The following is an 18474-nucleotide window of genomic DNA, read 5'->3' on the forward strand; positions in this document are numbered from 1 at the left end:
TTCCGTGATTCCGTCCTCTATCCCAGCGAGCACAGCAATATACCTACCCGGGCCAATAATGCACAGCAAAACATTGTCCATTCGTCCCAAGCCCGCCTGGTACCGTTTCCTACCGCACCAAAACCTCCCCAGAACTGTAACCTTGATCTAAACTAGTGGAGTTTTCCTCAGAATAACCCCTCAAACGTAAATCAGCCAACAATTAATGCAGCCGTTTTCAACAACCGAACCTATCCCCAAGCACGGCTAACCCCGCCATCAGCCATACCATCTTCCAATTGAATGCACAACAAAATCTTAATAGCAACCACGCAGCAAACTGTAGCATCCCTGTTAACCCCTTCATTACAACTACTAACATCGCGCCACCTTTTGTCACGCCGGTTATACATCCAACAGACGGGCATACCGCTCCGATACCATTTTGCTTGGATGGCCCACCGCATCCCACGCCTCCAACGCCAGCAGCTGAAAACGCAAACCCTTTTAAGGCGTTGGCTGACGCCATAACTAGCAAGAGGAATGACTCGTTGCCCGAATGGAAGTTGTCCCAATACAATGGAGATCCCCTACAGTGGCACGAATGGTATGGTCAATTTCAAAACGCAATTAACTCTCAGTCTCTAACTGATGACATAAAATTGACTTACTTTAAGACCCTCGTAACTGGTAAAGCAAAAACAGCTATTTGCTGAAATCGCGGCGCAACACACAATGAAGCACTGAGCACCTTAGAACGTAGATTTGGCCAATCACAGACGGTAATAAGTGCCCATTTGAACAAACTCAGCAGCTTTCCACCATTGAAGATGCACAATAGCATTATTTATTCAGGGTGCATTTCAAGTCTTGTTGGTGTCTTGAAATTGCTCTCATACGATCCGGATTTATAGAGTGCTGCGCTTCTCAACACTGCCGTACAGAAGCCTCCACCCAATATGAAAGAGTCATAGTCACTCTTCACGGTCCAAAAGCATTGGGTGAAACCTACTGTTCGTGATTTTAACGACTGGTTAAAGGTGAAAGCCGAAGCGCACGATTGAATGAAGAATACTGCAATTCAAACCAAGACAGAGGATAAAATCAACCCAGTAACTAAGTCAAAAGTTGCATCAAAAGAATTCGCTGCAAATACGCAACAAAGGAGTTTTCGAAAAATGCAACAGAGTGCTGCCTCAACATCTATCCCAAGCTGCATTGTTTGCAAGGGCAGTCATCGACTGTGGGAGTGTCGTGTGTTTAAGGAAAAGACTCTCACGCAGCGAGCCAAGGTCGTGGCTAAAGCGAAGCACTGCTTCTTTTGTTTGCGTGATAAACACACGTTTAGGCAATGCCCAAGTTCTCGTAAATGTAGGAACGAAGGCTGCAACAGCTCCCATAACACCTTAATTCACGTAGCTGAAAGGGTTTTTCCAGCTAAACCCTCAAATAGCAACATCAATAATTCGAAGATGATTGCAGATAATTGTACGCCAACTACTGGTTAACAGCCGCCAAGCAAACGAGCACTTTGTCTTCTGTCATGGATGTCAAAAGACTCCTTCAGGTGACCAAACTGAAACTTACTAATTCTTCAGATACTTATACTACGGCGTTGGTTTATTGCGATACCGCAAGCACTAACTCTTGGGTGTCCGATAGTCTCGCAGCTAGACTCGGTTTGCAAGTACTGCGATAAAACTTTATGTCAGGGGTATAAACACAGAAGAACCCATCGATACAAAGGTGGTTCAATTGACCGTGGCACCTCATAGAGATCAAGACTTCGAAGCATTCACTGTACATCTCTATGTGAGGGAAACATTAAACGTATGTTCTGACATCATTGACGTTAAGTTCATGCAAGAAACTTAAACACATCTGGCCGTCCTAAACCCATTAAGATAGAGCTATGGAAACATTGAGATGATACTTGGAAAGGATGTCTACCATGCCATCCGACCGTTGAGTCCTTTTCAGCTGAAAAGTACTCATCGTTCGCTGATGGCTTGCCCATAGGTTGGGTTTTAAGCGGCCCACTTCCATCAAATCATGCTTAGTGTCAACGTGTTTCAAAGCCAATGTCGAACAGGATTATGAATTGGCTTGTCAAGTTAATTCTTGGTATGATATGGAATCGTATGGCGCGTACAAGCTGGTTGACCCACGATCGACAGCGGATGCTCACGCGCATAAAATATTTGAAACAACGACTCTTCATAATGGTCAAAGGTATGATGTTGGTATGGTGTGGGCTGATGACAACTTCCAGCTCACCAATAACTATTTTTCATCACTGGTGCAACTTAAATCTCCCGAGAAGCGGCTCTCGAGAGACAAAACTTCAAAAGAAAATTACGCGGAAACCATCGATGAAGACCTTCAAAAAGGTTACGTAATAACAGTTCCTGACGCTCACATGGTTGCAGTGGTTGCACAAAGACTGGTATCTACAACACCATCGCGTAATCAACCCGAACAAAACGATGAAAAGTGTGTAGGGTACTATATGGTGCAGCAAAGTTTCACGATACTTCTTTGAACAAATCTTTGCTCACTGGCCCTTATTTGCTCCAGAACTTAATCCATGTATAATCAGTTTTCGACAACATCAATTTGCCGTGTCTGCAGATATCGAGGACATGTTCCTCCAGGTTCGTGTCGCAGAACGTGACCAACCATCACTGCGTTTTTTGTAGCGGGAGGACCCCACAACAAATGTTGTAGTTTATCAAAACACGCGCCGTATTTTTGGGGCCAAAGAGTCACCCACTTGCGCTAACTATGCATTGCAACGCACGGCCCGGGACAACATATGTCAGTAACCGAAAGAAACCGGAGCCGTACTAGAAAACTTCTACGTGGACGATTACTTAGATTCGGTGGAGTCCCCTGAGAGGGCTCTCAATAGATCAAAGTAATTGGTACAACTATTCCATTTAGGTGGGTTCAAGCTTACTAGATTTGTAAGCAATGTACCAAATCTGGTTGATCACATTGATGGGTCACTGCAGTCCACCGTTCCAAAAGTAATCTCGTCGCCTAAGGAGGAATGTTCGCACGTGCTTGGGCTGAAAAGGGATTACAATAATGATAGTCTAAATTTGAGTCGAGTTTCCTCCAATACAGTAAATAAGTCTTTAACACAACGCTTAGAACTGAGCCTAATGTCTAAGGTATTTGATCTCATTGCTCTATTGGCACGATTTACGTTAGTGCTCGATTGTTGCTAAAGGACATTTGGCGTGCCCGAGGGCAGTATTGGGATGAAGAGCTACCAAAATACACGATAGAAAATTTCCTCGAAATGAGTGAAGAACTACCCAAGCTTTCAGAAATTACTCTACCGGGGAGTTTTTTTTCGGGAAATTTTGAACAACTGGAACTACACATGTTTGGCGATAGTTCACAAGAAGTTCTCAGTGCCGTTGCGTTTCTCCAAGATCGAGTAACTACTTCGAGTGGGCCCCAAATGGAGCCTGCTTTTGTTCCTGGTTAAAGCTCTTGAACTACAATTAAGCACCCAAAAATTTTTGCAAATCGTGTTTGCGAGATCTTAGAAAACACTAGCGTTGACGAATGGACCCACGTTGCCTCAAGTGATAACACGGCAGACGCCGGTACTTGTGGTATGTCCTCTGAGGTTTGAGTTCGAACCAAGCACCGAAGTAGATAAAAACATCAAACTCGGTATAATAACCGAAGAAACTGATTACCCTAACACATCATTGACCGCATCCGCAACTAAGTCAACTAACGAACTGCCCCCACAACTAATCCCCTTCGATAAGTTCTTTTCGAAAATTGCTTCGAGTAACAGCATACATACTCCAGCTGTTACCTTTACATGAATAATACAGTAATACCGATGGTAGTACGAAAAATCCCACTGAGCTTGACGAAGCCGAGCGTCGTCTTCAGTATCTTGTTCAAGGAGAAACTTTAAATTCAGAAATAAAAGACCTCCTGGAAAACAAATCCGTTGAACGGAGGAGCCGTATTGCCCCGTTTTCCACATTCGTCGGACTAAATGGTCTAATCCGATCAGCTGGCCGCATCAAACGGTTGGCCGAAGTTGATTTTGATGTGAAACATCCTATCACTTTTGACTCAAGCCATATATATTTAAAACTGTTTCTGCGGCATAGCCACGTAAAAAAACTACTATCAAGGCGTTGACTATCTGTGGCCTAAATTACAGTAACGTTATATGATCCTTAAATTACGATCCTCTCTGCGTTGGATTAAATCCAACTGCGTCACGTGCAGAATGTTCTGCGTAACCACTATTCAACCCATCATGGCTTACATCCCTGTAGAAAGATTCTCATACCAGTCTCTTCCCTTCACGAACCCTGGGGTTGACAACTTCGGTCCGTTTCACGTTACGTAGGACTACCGAGAAGAACTGGGGTTTCCTTTTCACATGCTTAACTACCGTGCCGTTCATGTTCATATCGTTCCGTCCAAGGACCCCAGTTTGTGTGTAATGGGAGTGGAGCGTTTTGTTGCCCGTCGGGGTACACCGGCCATTATTTGGTCTGATAGTGGTACTAATCTTGTTGATGCGGAAAAAGAACTACGCGAGAATATCGAAAAGTGGAACACCATCAACATCGCCGTTGAACTTGCCCACAAAGGCATGAAGTGGAAGATCAACCCACCCAGTGCGCCAGACCAAGGTGGCATCTGGGAGAGGCTAGCACGTAGGTTGAAGTGCGTAGTTTACACAATCGTTGGAACACGTTGCTTCACAGATGAAGTTTTAACTACCACTTTTTTTTTGGTCGAACATGCACTTAATTCACGTCCGTTAACGCCCGTAAGCGCCGACCCGTCTAACATAGGCACATTAACACCTAATCATTTTCTCCTCGATAACCAAGCAAGTAGTCTTTCTTCCATCATTGGCGTAGATGAGTCTTACGCTAGTGCTATTTGCTCTTTTTGAGTCAAAGAGTTCGTCCCGACACTGAACCGACGTTCTAAGTGACAAACGCCTGCCGAACAACACCTAAAGACTGGTGACTTGGTTTGGCTAGTTGAGGAGACCAATCCTAGTGGATACTACCCTACTGCTCGGTTCACTGAACTCCGTTACGGTTCAGACAGCGTCGCACGTTCTGCCGTATTGCGCACGTCCGCCGGATTGTTCGTCCGCCCGCTTGTAAAATTAGTACCGCTTTTCCTAACAACTTCCTCTGGGCCGGAGGATGTTACTAAGTAAATAGATTTAAAGCGAGAGAATGTTATGCAATCAGAATCGAGTATTTGAATGTGGATTTATTTGAACAAAACTCGCAAAGAAATCGTTCCAAGTCCGGAAAAGCGCAAATAACATAATTTCATTAAGTCTAATAATAAAACCTATCAAATAAGACATGTTTCGGCTTTATATTTTCGGGTTCTTTGGATTCATTGGTACAAAATGGTGATTGGCAATGAACTGATTCGTTATCAGACAAAATACCGGCCAATTGAGCGTCAAAAATTGCAGTCTAAAAAACCACTTGTGGCTTTTATCGTACCAATGCTTATACGTTGTCTACTGAATCTGGAGCTTACATGTGATGACGAATTGAATTGACTTTCGAAAGAGTGTTTTCACCTTTAATAATCTCAATCAAGCCCCCTTTTGGGAACGCTCTGTCACTTATCCTCCAACCAGATGAGAGAAAAGAAAAAAGAAACTCAAGCATGGAATTCTCGCATGAGAATACGTTGTCCTTGGTCAATTATTAGGGGATAATCCTGCAGCTGAAGAATTTTCACCGAAAATCAAATGAAAGGACCCAAAAGAAGAGAACGACTACGAACGAGACAGACAAATACGCAATAGTCAATTGAAGATGCAATGGGACCCCAATTGTCTCAAAATATCAGACATTGGATTAATATGTGGAGAATGTCCATGTGTCATCAAAATATTGTTTCCCTCCTCTATTTGAGCATCGGAACAGAACGAAGAAGTAATCTCAGACAAAAAATATCCCACGATGATATAAACAATTTAATAATCACAAAACCGTGGAATAAATTTGAGCAATCCTTCATCCGTCTTAGAAACATCACTTTTGATCGCTCTGTTTTTTTCTCGAAAACAAAAGAGGTGATACAGTGGAGCATTCAGTGCTCTCAAAGGATTTGCGCAGAATTGGGGATGGAAAAATCGAAATAACTGGGGACATCTTCAGAAGAAATATTTCAAACAACGGTATGCAAAGAGAACTAATACGCGACAAGGCAGAGACTGAAAGAACTCTAATTAGTGCAGTTAACATGGAGACGTGGAAATTTTGGACAAAATTAGACAACCAACCACCAACAATCACGTGCCGCTGTGCCCGAGAAGTGTAACCGTTGCGGCCTACAGAACCACTTTGCTAAGTTGTGCCAAAAAAGGTTAAATTAAAACAGGAATTAATTAAAATTGTTGAAAACGAAACGCAAATTGACACAAATTTGAATAACGTTGCGTATCTAATTGAAAAAAATCGAATTACAGTTCTTAAGGAACAAAAACTACATTGTAACGATATCAACCGAAATCGAAAATGACATTGAGCCAAATTTTATGCATATAACAACTGGAAACACTAATTGCTCATTGTTATTAGATTCTCGGATCGATTTCTCAATATTACATGTTAGTTTTGTAATAGATATAACGTGTCATTGTGTAAACGCAATTGATCGGGGAAAAATCGCCCGAAACAATCACATTCACAAAGGATAAAGCTGATTCCCGTTGAGTCGGAAGACACAAAACCCCGGTTAAAATTCAGATCTGGAGATTCTACGAGCAACAAATTGTGGTTGTTACTGAAGGATAACATCAAATCAAAGGAAGAGATTTTTTGATGGATTGTGAATCCGCATCACACAACAACTTCCTCCAACGAACAAAGTGAATTGCGTGGCAAATCAGAGTCCAATTAAATTGGAAATTTTTAACGGATTTCCAGCACTGGTGAAAAAAAATCCAAAATCACTAAATCACTTAAGCAGAAATTTCACACAGATTTTTGAGTACAGCACTAAAGAGGACGAAACGTTCAATTCATTTACAACGAAGCGTGAAATTTGAACTGAAAAAATGCTAAATAAGGTCACACTGAAATGCTTTTAATTTGTTCAGATCATATCTTCATTTCATCAATACTATTAAAAGCGAAGAAAGACCAGTACACAAACTTGCTCTTGGTTCGAAGATACTGAACAAATCCGTCCACAAAAAGCCATTAGATGCAAATCGTTGACCCGTTGATACAATAATTTATGTTCAAATGCGCCGCCGCAAAAGAGATTATATCTCCACAACTGATTTGAAACCTACCTACAGTAAACTCATATTGCACCTTGATACGGCACGCCATTTCAAAAATAAATATTGTAAGTGATGATATGATTGGCACCTATTGTTTTAAAAATGGACTACATGATGGTAATGGTATGACGGTCATTTTCAAAAGGCTTTTGATTGCACAGTTTTTGGCCCAAAAAATACAAAGTGACTCTTGGTAGACATTTAATTGTTAGTATAGGTGAAATGAAGACCAGTTTCAACTAGTTAAACTTTGCTTAAAAAAGTTGGATCAATTGCAAATGCAAATCACAAGAAAAACTCAAATTTAACTAGGGAAAAAGTCATTACGGGAGAGCAGGGATGGATCATTTAGGCTATCCCTGTACACAAACACCAGACCACTAGCAAACAAAACAGAGGCAATTCAAATGCTAAAATCAGCATCGATTTTGGAAAAACTATGATCGTTTTTAGGCACCGTACAACAGTCAAACATTATTATCACCAATATCACTTAAATGAGCCCTTTTTTACAACTTCTCACGAGGGACACCAATTTTCTCTGGACAAAAATTCATGAGTTTAACTTCCAAGAGATTAAACACAAGATAGCCCAAGCTACCGAGAATTGATATTTCAACCCGGAATTGGACACACGCTTGTAATATGTGATGCTTCCAAACAATGTCATGACTAGGTGCAGTTTTAGATCAGCTGACTCATGCTCAACGAATGCTCAACAAAGTAGAAGAAAGACGGAGAATAAATGAACTAGATTTCATTGAGTAGTGTGGGTAAACGGACATTTTAATTACTATCAATACTGAAGACCATTTCAAAGATGTCTCAAGGGTGGACGTAGCTGAAAAAATTTCGCATCAACCGCAACAAAAACGCCGTAATTATTTCTACGTTTCATTGTATCGAAAATCGAATCAATCAAAAATTGTGCACAACTCAATTCGTTGACTGAATTAGGCATCGTGAATTCCGCTGCAAATTCAAGTAAATTTAGAGGACAAATTAAAAAAAAAGTTGAATGCATTGAAAAAATGGACATCGCAGCGCAAAATCTAACTAAATTTGTAAGCAGTAAAATAGACACATTTAATACTGCGAAACATTCTAATCAAAAAAGAACTGACAATGCACTTATTAGAAATTAGCTTTCTCTCCAAACACGTACAGCCGGATTTAAATACCACAAAATACCATAAACTAATCAGTCGATTCTCTTCAGTGTTAACGTTGTCGAGCTCGGATGGAGACACTTCAAATCAAATCCAACGATCAATTCCATTTTAGTTGTTAGTATAGGAGAAGGTGAAGACCAGATTGAGCTAGTTAAACTTTGCTTAAAAAAGCTGGATCAATTGCAAATGCAAATCACAAAAAAAAACTAAAATTGAACTAGGATAGATGTCATTTCGGGAGAGCTGGGACGGATTAATTGGGCTATCCCCGTACACAAACAACAGACCACTAGCAAACAAAACAGAGGCAATTCAAATGCTAAAATCAGCATCGAATATGAAAAAATTATGATTGTTTTTACGCACCGTACAACAGTCAAACATTTATCACCAATATCACTTAAATGAGCCCTTTTTTACAACTTCTCAAGAGGGATACCAAGTTTCTCTGGACAACAATTCATGAGTTTAACTTCCTAGAGATTAAACACAAGATAGCTCAAACTACCGAGAATTGATATTTCAACCCGAATTGAACACACGCGTGTAATGTGATGCTTCCAGATAATGTCATTTCTAGGTGCAGTTCGAGATCAGCTGACTCATGAGGGCTAGCGGACTGTTGCGTTTGCGCTGCAAATGCTGAACAAAGTAGAAGAAAGATTCAGAATAAATGAACTAGATTTCATAGAGTAGTGCGGGTAAACTGACATTTTAATTACTATCAATACTGAAGACCATTTCAAAGATGTCTCAAAGGTGGACGTAGCTGACTAAATTTTACGTCAACCGCAACAAAATTGCCGTATTTACTTCTACATTTCATTGTATCGAGAATCGAATCAATAAAAAGATGTGCACAACTCAATGCGTTGAGTGATTTAAGAATCGACTTCCGCTGCAAAATCAAGTAAATTTGGAGGACAAATTAGAAATAAAAAATGAATGCATTGGAAATGTGGACGTCGCAGCGCAAAATCTAACTAAATTTGTAAGCAGTAAAAAAGACGCATTTAATACTGCGAAACATTCTAATCAAAAAAAGAACTGGCAATGCACTTATTAGAAATTAGCTCTCTCTCCAAACACGAAACAGTCGGATTTAAATACCACAATATAAAACTAATCAGTCTATTCTCTTCAGTGTTATCATTGTTGAGCTCGGATGGAGACACTTCAAATCAAATCAGACGATCAAGTCCAGCAAGTTCAACCGCTCCGCATGTTATCTCCACCAAATAAACACCAGCTACATGTGGAACGGGTTCCGCGATCAGTACGTTTACAAAGAAAAACCTCTATATTGACGAAATCAACGTTTCGTTTTTGATATTTTGTCCAAGACTCTCCTAGCCAGTCTAACGTCTAAGGACGCCGTAGGTACTGAGAGACTTTATTTTAGCAGACAACAAGGACAAATGCCACCACCTTTCACCTTAAACTCACATCTTCTGGTGGAAATCAGAATGTTAAATCAGGATGAGAGTGTGTGTGGATGATAGCATTGCGATCCCAAGTTTTATCACGGAACCTTATATAGTGGCCATCTACTGCACACATCTTGGACACTGTGGTGTGATAGATATCGCGGTACACGACTGATGGCCGTATTTGAACAGATATATACAAACAATGGCGGCGAACGGCAGCCCTGAATAAAGAGAAGTAAAAACCTCAAAACCATAGCGCCTTCGAATAATAGAAACCATTGAAACCAAGTAAAGTATCGATTGGAGAAACACAGATCGGTTTTGTTGGACCACCACTTAACGAAACAGACCAAGAACTGGTTTATATTTCTCGCATCGATAGACCCTCTAAGCTTCCAACAGTGCAGGCGTTTGACAAAGCGAATGCTAACAACTTACCAAACTTTCTGCAAAACTACCTTCTTTCACTTGGTTTACAACGCACGAAAATATCGGATGAAGCACTTTGTCAAACTGGAAGGCGAACACAAGCAATTTGTAACCCTAAAAAATTCGAGTTAATCGCGGCACCAAATCACAACCATGAAGCAGTAGGTCTAGTTGTGAGGCTTTTACAGAAAATACAAAGCTTCCAAATTTGCATTTATGTCAGCACTTTAAAATAACTTTAATGTAAGTTCAATTAACTCAATAAAATACCAGCTTATAATATGCAGACAAAACATCAAAATCTCGCTTTTCGAAGCTCAATTTGGCCGAAAACCAAACACTACGCTCAGTAATATAAGTACAACTCCTTATACCAAGCAACTTGTGTCTAACAAAGTGATTCTAAATAAATATTTAGATCTCGAGACAGTCAAATAGTTTGATTTGATTACCGAAGGAAAAAGGAATCAATCTGGCCAATAATAGAAGCGCATTTGCCCTACACAGAAATAATGGCCAAAAATATCAAAGAAGATTTTAGACGGCCTTTACAATGTTTAAACCAACAGATCGATAGTGATGGAGACGGATAAACATACGTCACCAAAAAACTATCAAAGAAAACCAGAATTGCAAATCCGCAACACTGATCTAGCAAAATATGGGACTGACGAAGAGCTGAACTCAGGTCTAACAGAAAACGCAAAACCGCGAGACCCGTGATATCAACCGGAAAACCCACTGAAGAGAAAAATAACTAAACCCGACAAGAATACAGGAAGGGAACTTGAAGGGGACCAATACTAAACATCGAAGAAGAGCTGATGGTGAGAGTGACGCGTCATCAAAATAATCTTGTGGCTTGCGCATTACGATTGAAAATACCCACAAAACCCGCCAAAAAACAGAAACCCATCCCGCAAATCACTGCTGAAGAGACAGCAACAACAACTGTGGATCAAATCATTGACATACCACCCTCGCAACCAAAAAGAAAACAGACAACCACAACAAATTAACGCGACCACCGCAAAAACGCAAACGCACTTCTCCATCAAAAACCGAGTCGGATTTAGCAGCGGAGCGATCGAGCGTTAAATATCAAAATAAATGAATTTGTCGAAAATATTTTCTTTCCAGGTGTAATCATGGTCGATTATTATTTGATAATTTGACTGTTTTCAACTTTTTTGATCCTTTTTTGGAATCAAAGCTGGAATATTTTTCACAAATAATGTTAATCTGTGGCAACAATAGGTTATAAGAACTGGTCACCATCACTAGTTGCAAAGATTCGCTAAATTATTTGGGACAAATCCACCTTTTCAATTTTTGGATAATATTACCCATAACTCAGGCATGGTTTGTCGCAAGATCAGTCAAGTTCTTTTAATTGCTAAAAATGTAGACCTACTTGAAAAAGAAAAGTAGTAAAATTTTTAAACTAGATAGTTAAAAATTAGTGCTTTTGGTGCATCAGGAGTGTTATTGATTTTCCAATGACTGCTTATTTTGCGGGACAACAGGTTTCCTTTCAAACTTTGACAGTTTTAGCACATCTTACATTTGTTTTCTGACAATTTTTAGTTTAATCGTAATTTTTCATGACTATTTTTTGACAAAATGAGAGCATTTATGGGATTTTTTGACAAAAAGAACTGAGCTCCTTGTGTCTGATTTTATCTCGATGTCAAAAATCTTAATCAAAACTTTTTCTTCGCTGAATCATTCTTGCGCAATCCAACTTAGCCTAATAATTAACGATTGATTTGCCTTTTTTCGGGGCGGAAATTTATTGGATATTATAAGCTTTTCATAATTGGATATAATAAGCTTTTCAATGAAGCTTGTCAGACATTCTCAGTGACCAATTTTTTGGCGATTCAGCAATTTTAAAATAAAATGTAAATTCAAAATTAGCTCCAAAAACAATTTCATAAGGCATCACATCTATACATTAAATTAGTCAACTGCATGGTCTTCTCTGATGAATCAGTTTGGCAATAGCATTCGCTACAATTATTCAAGTTTTTTTTTCTTTTTCATGGAGTTTTCAAATGTAGTATCTGTTTGTATCAAACTCAAATTGTGTAAACGGCCAAAATTTTAGATATTGAGGGTTTGAAGACATATGATGGGGAAACAATAACAAAAATGATGATGTTGCATGCAGTTTGAAGATTCCCCAATCACCTTTTAGATTGTGATATACATTAAATTTTTAAAATTTTGAATAAGTTTCGGTTGCATTGAGTTTTAATTTAAAGCGCTAACTGATTTTTCTTGACGTTTTCACATTATAAGTTTTCAGTTATAATAATGATAACAAAATTGTTACATCTTTAACAAAAGGGATAGTCCAATTAATCAGCTCAGTTTTTTGAGCAGTTTTTTTTAATCCAAAGTATTTCACAACTAATCTTATTTCAATTTAAAAAGGCGTCTGAAAAAGCCAAGTTTGCTTATTCTTAACTTTTTCTCACACATCTTTTTTGCAGCTTTCGTTAATTGCAACTTTATTGCGTATTCTGAAGTACAAAATGATCCTCAGGAGCAATTTACTTTTTGGTGACCTATTGTTTAGAGCGTTTGTTATTGTCAACAAGTAACAATTTTTCAAAATATTGTTGTTAACTCTTCTATGAAATCAAAACATTTCAAGCTAGTACTCATATAACATAACAGCCACAACTCTCTAATTTTTCTCAAACTTCATTTCTGTAACTTTCGTTAATTGCAACATTATATCATATTCTAAATTAATAAGGAATCATCAGGAGCAGTTTGCTATTTGATGAATTTTTTGTTAGGGGCAATTATTGTCATGAACAAATAATATTTCAAAAAAAACTTATTTACTTTTTTAACGAAATCAGAAGTAGTTCAGGCTAGTAAAATTATATTATATCAGCCACATGTCTTTGCAACCCCATTTTTGTGTTTTACAATACACAATTTGATCAAGTTTTGCTTTTGTTTATTGTTTTTTTTTGTGAAAAAACTATTGCAAAAATTTGAAGATTCTCTTTTTTTTGTCTCAATGAATAAAAAATTAGCTCTCACAAGCAAATCAATCCAAAAACTGCAATTTTGTTTTTGTTTTGTTTTCAGAAATTTTAGCAAGTTTGATTGTGTTTAGTGTTTTTTGTTCAGAAACTATTGCAAAGCACTACATAAGATATCTTAGCCGTAAAAAAACTTAGCTCTCCAAAATGAATCAATCTTTAAATTGAATAATTATTTTGTTTCGGTTTTCAGAAACAACTACATTGCTCGTAGAGAACAATTTTTTGATGAGAGGGTGTCTGAATATTATGTTAACTTCCCATTTACCGAGCCTCCCAAATTTCTTAAAAGCAAAAATGAATAGAAAAAAATGTACTTCCTAACCACCTGTCAAAAAAGAAATGCTGTCAAATACACTCCCAGAAACAAACATACACTCGCACTCACACACATACACGCACATACACACACAAACCCACACAAACACACCAAAAACTCAACCATAACAGTGGCATAGTTTGTCACAAAATCACTCAAATTCTTTTAATTGAGGACTTGTGGACTTAATATACTTGAAAAGGAGATAAAATAAAAGTTTTTAAAATCTATAATTTATAATTAGTGTGTTTGATGCAACAGGGGTGTTATTGGTTTTCCAACGACTACTTATCTAGAAGGACAACAGGTTTTCATTCACACAGTGCATATTAGAGCAATTTCAGGGAAGCTTTTGTTCAGTCGTGATAGTTCATGATTATTTGTGACCAAATGGAAGCATTTAATGGTTTTTAAATCAAAAGAATTGGGCTCCTTGTGTCTGATTTGATCTCCCTGAATAGACCTTCCCAATGAACAGTTTTTTGGACCATTCATCAATTGTACTATGCATTTGTTTTCTCATTGGTCCAACGGATCGTAAAACCAAAAAAAATTTGCACAAGTCATCACATCTATACATTCGCGCAAACAATTCTCTCTGCTGCTTATCTAACGGTTTATAGACGGATAACGCTTGATTAAATAGGACTTACTCCTTTTTTGCAGCAAAAAACTTTACGCATCGGAAAACAAAAACTCTCTATGTGATTTCTTACAATTATACAAGAATTTTTCTCAATTTTCTAACAGCCAGACATTTCAAAGTGTTCAGGGTTTTTAAATTAGACAACCAGATGGTTTTATCTAGCAATCAGTTTAATATCGTTTGTTAAAATTTCCGAGTTTATTATTACATTTATTTTGAAATATGAGTCTGTGGCGTCTGTCTGTTTCAAATAATAAATGTGCAAATCTCGGCAAAATTAAAATTATAGAGAGTTTGGAGAGATGTGAAGGATATACCATAACAAAATAGTCAAAGTGGGTTGAAGTTTGATGATTCTCTATGACCTTTTAGATTCCGATTTACATTACTTTTTTGGGAGTTTTGAAAACTGAACTAAAATTTTTCGGTTGCGTTTTTTGTTTCCTGTTTGTCGAAAGAAATAATTGACAACACTACATGATTTACGTTGAGCTTTTCACGTTATAAGTTTTAGAGAATATTTTTGATCACAAAATTGTTTCAACACTAACAATAATTCTAGCCCAATGTATTAGCTTATGTTTTTTTGCGCACTTTATCTTAATTGAACGATTTCCAAACCAATCTTATTTCAATGGATAAAAGTTTGTGGAATCAGCCAATTTTGTTTGTTCCTAATTTTTCTCAAAATTTATTTTTTAACTTTTGTTAATTGCAACTTTATTGCATAATCTAAATTTAAAAAATCAGCAGGAGCAATTTGCTATTCGCTGCATTTTTTGTTAGGGGAAATTAATATCTTGAACAAATAATGCTCCAACAATTTTGTTGACTTTTTATATGAAATCAAAAAGATTTAATGTCAGTAGTTTTATGTTATATCAACCACAAGTCTTTGAAGCTCCATTTTGTTTGTTTTAAAATGGAAACATGAGCAAGTTTTGATTTTTGCTTAATGTTGTTTGGTGAAAAAAAATTATTGCAAAACATTGAAGATTTTTTGTCCCGATAAAAATGTTTTCATTCTCAGAAGCGAATCAATCCAAAAACTGCAAACTTATTTCGTTTTGCTCTCAAGAAATAACTACTTCGCTCTTGGAGAAAAACTTCATGATGAGAGGTTGTCCGAATACTGCTATCTGCAGCTCCCAGAATACTGCTATCTGCACCTTTTTGCAAATGCAAAAAGGTTTTGACAAAAAATATTTCCTAGTCACCTTTCAAAAAAATGGCTGTCAAATACACTCCCAGAAACATACACACATGCGCGCGTGGGCGCACATACACACAAACACATATATGCATGCATGTGTGTGTGTGTGTTTATGGGCGTGTGTGTGTATGACCTAATAAGACGTATGTTGCGGCCAATAGGCTTCTTTTATTTTTTCTGAAGTCAAATAAAAGTGGTATCATTGGAGCGTTTCAACTATATATAATAGAGGACAATCAGCTATTTTAAGGGTTTTCAACAATACCACTCTTATATCTCTACATAAAAATATCTAGCGGCCACATACGCCTCATGTTCCCCTAAAATAAAGTGTCGAACAGTCACCCAGGATGAGGTGCGCGACCCAAGTCATTTCTGATTGGACAATCTAGACCAAAATAGGCTCTGATCAGCCGATCCAGGCCAAAATTGGTTCTGATCAGACAAACTTGAGTCGCGCACTGGGGGTGTCAGACCGGCTTGAATCGTGCACTTGGGTTACCAGACCAATTTGAGTCGCGCACTGGGGTGCAAGTCCTACTTCGGTTGCGCATTGTTGGTATCCTGACTGACACTTTTAACTTGAAGTAGCAGTAATCATTGGTATAATATATTTTTTCAGAAATATCTACGTCATTTATAGGATATGGTTCATGAGTTTTTCAGTAAAAAATATTAGTTTGAAACAAAAAATGTCTTCAGCTCAACAACAATTATCAAAACTTTGTCTTTGGCGTGGTCTTCGATATTCATCCAGAAAAATTGAGAAGTGCTCTTCAAAAAAACAGTCCCATGGTGTTTAACTATATCTTCTTTTTTCGGGGGACTGGCCACTTTTTCGGCTGGAACTCTTGGTTCTGATCAGCCTTTCCAGACTCTGGAAAGGTTTCTGATCAGACCGTACAAATTCTGGAAAGAGGTCTGTTCAGACTATCCGGACAATACCAAAAAATTATCCAGACCCTAGACCACGTTCTAATCAGACTATCCAGACTCTGGGCGGGGCTCTGATCAGACTGTCCAGACCGTAAGTAGTGCCCTGGTCTGACCGTGCAGACTCTGGATGGGGTCCTGATCAGACTATCCAGACCGTAGACAGTGATGCCAGACTCTGTCGAGTGGTCGCGCTTTCCCCCAGTGTACGCGACCCAAGTCGGTCTGATCAGGGCTGGCTTGGGTCGCACACCTCATCCTGGGCAACTCCCCAATAAATGGGGGAGGGGTTTACAAAATAAATTAAATTAATGACTGATGGCTCATAGTATTTGGTTACAAACTGTATTATAGTTACAAAAAAAACAAAAAGCATACTCACGCAGTCATTTAAAAAAAATTTGGAAAAGAGGGACTTTCTGATCTATAGCAGTACTGCCTCGGTTGTTATTTCTGATTCAGCACTGAAATAGCCTGTCAATATTATGATGCAGTGGCGATTTGCACCGAATAAGAGCACGAGTTTTCCAAGTTTACGGGATAAAATTATAGTTGAATGTTTTAAACCTTTCATTTGTTTCAACTCCAATTGTATTTATAGCTGGAACTCTGAAAAATTTAATTTATATGATATTATTTTCTGTTCAGGGCAGTTATGGACAATGTACAGTGAGCTGATGCGGGAGCACAGAATGGCACAGAGCATGGAAAACGCGGAAAAGTTCAAATACCTCTCTGACCAGATGGATAGAATCACGAGTAATGACTGGAGAGATCTGAAGGAGAAAAGGACAGACCAGATCAGTGTCGTCATGACAACTTTCAACTCTCACGGGGTCAAAGTCGTGTCATCCGAGGATTCAAATGAAAAGGCTGAAGGACATGAGTTGGTTAACGAAGGAAATGACGCTCAATATAAGGTACATATAGTGAATTCATTTATCTAATGAGGGAATTTTTTGGGGTTTTTGAGTTCTTTAAATGTCTTTTTTATAACTCTGTTATTCGCTGAGCTGAGATGCCTTGATGATCATAAAACTGCAAAACATTCAGCCATGTCATGTTTCGTTTTTTTTCCTTAGTTGAAAATTAGCACTGAATGGAGGGTTTTTCACTTATTGAGGGATTTATATATGCTCAGCGGGACTCAATTTAATAACGCAGATTATGATTTTATGCATCTTTGCTGTAAACGAAAAGAGCAATAAATTTTGCTTGGTTGAAGCTAAATTATCACAATGAAAAATGATATATCTAGCGAGGCTTTGAGCGGAACTTCAGAGAGATGATTTAAATTAACTATTGAATTTTTTTGAATTCCTTTTTTCTTGGCTTTTTGACACTGCCGATTCTGGGAATTGGGTATCTTGGCATTGGATGAAATGTCATAAAATAACCGCTTAATGATGCTAATTGTAGAAGACAAAAGCGGCCTCTGACAAATTGTCCCTACCACCCGTGAACACAATTAACAAACTACTCGAAGAGGCAAAAAGGAACAAAAAAGTGGCCAAAATAAACAGGAGCAAAGGGATATTCGTTAAGGCTCGCGGAGGGTGTGGACAGTCAAAACAGAAGACCAATTCCACTGATGTTGACGCTGCTCTCCAGGGAATAATTTCGAGCTTTTTGAAAAGGGAAGAGAACAAATCAATGGGCAAATAGATTGATGCTTAGATTTTTTTAATTGGCGGAAGAGATAACGCTAATTTATTTTTCTCGTGTTTGTCTTGTAACAATCCAACTGTGGTATTAGCTAACTCCATATACTGCTAACGGATTAGGGTTTTTCCCATTGTAGCCCCCCCCCCCCCCCCCCCCAGCTTAGTGGTCAGATAACCTATACCCCCCCCCCCCCCAATAATGGTAATTATACCATAATGGAAGATATAATTTCATGGTGGGCTATAATGGGAAAGACCCAAAATAGCCCTAGTCTAGACCTCGAATTATGAAAAGAC

The 18474-nt window shown here is 38.3% G+C and overlaps 1 protein-coding gene across 2 annotated transcripts in view; it reads left to right on the top strand.

Annotated features, from left to right (window-relative positions):
• The window catches only part of LOC142344112 (uncharacterized), a 66812-nt gene extending 48571 nt beyond the window's left edge, over nt 1-18241 (top strand). For both annotated transcript variants that reach the window (XM_075395611.1, XM_075395610.1), the window contains exons 4-5: nt 17162-17433; nt 17933-18241. In XM_075395611.1, the coding sequence (XP_075251726.1) occupies nt 17162-17433; nt 17933-18178 (518 nt within the window). In that variant the 3' untranslated portion in view covers nt 18179-18241. The remainder of the gene's footprint in view (nt 1-17161; nt 17434-17932) is intronic.
• Nucleotides 18242-18474: the final 233 nt, after the last annotated feature.

This window comes from Convolutriloba macropyga, chromosome 8, assembly GCF_964194025.1.
Source record: "Convolutriloba macropyga chromosome 8, txConMacr16.3, whole genome shotgun sequence".
Lineage (NCBI taxonomy): Eukaryota > Metazoa > Xenacoelomorpha > Acoela > Convolutidae > Convolutriloba > Convolutriloba macropyga.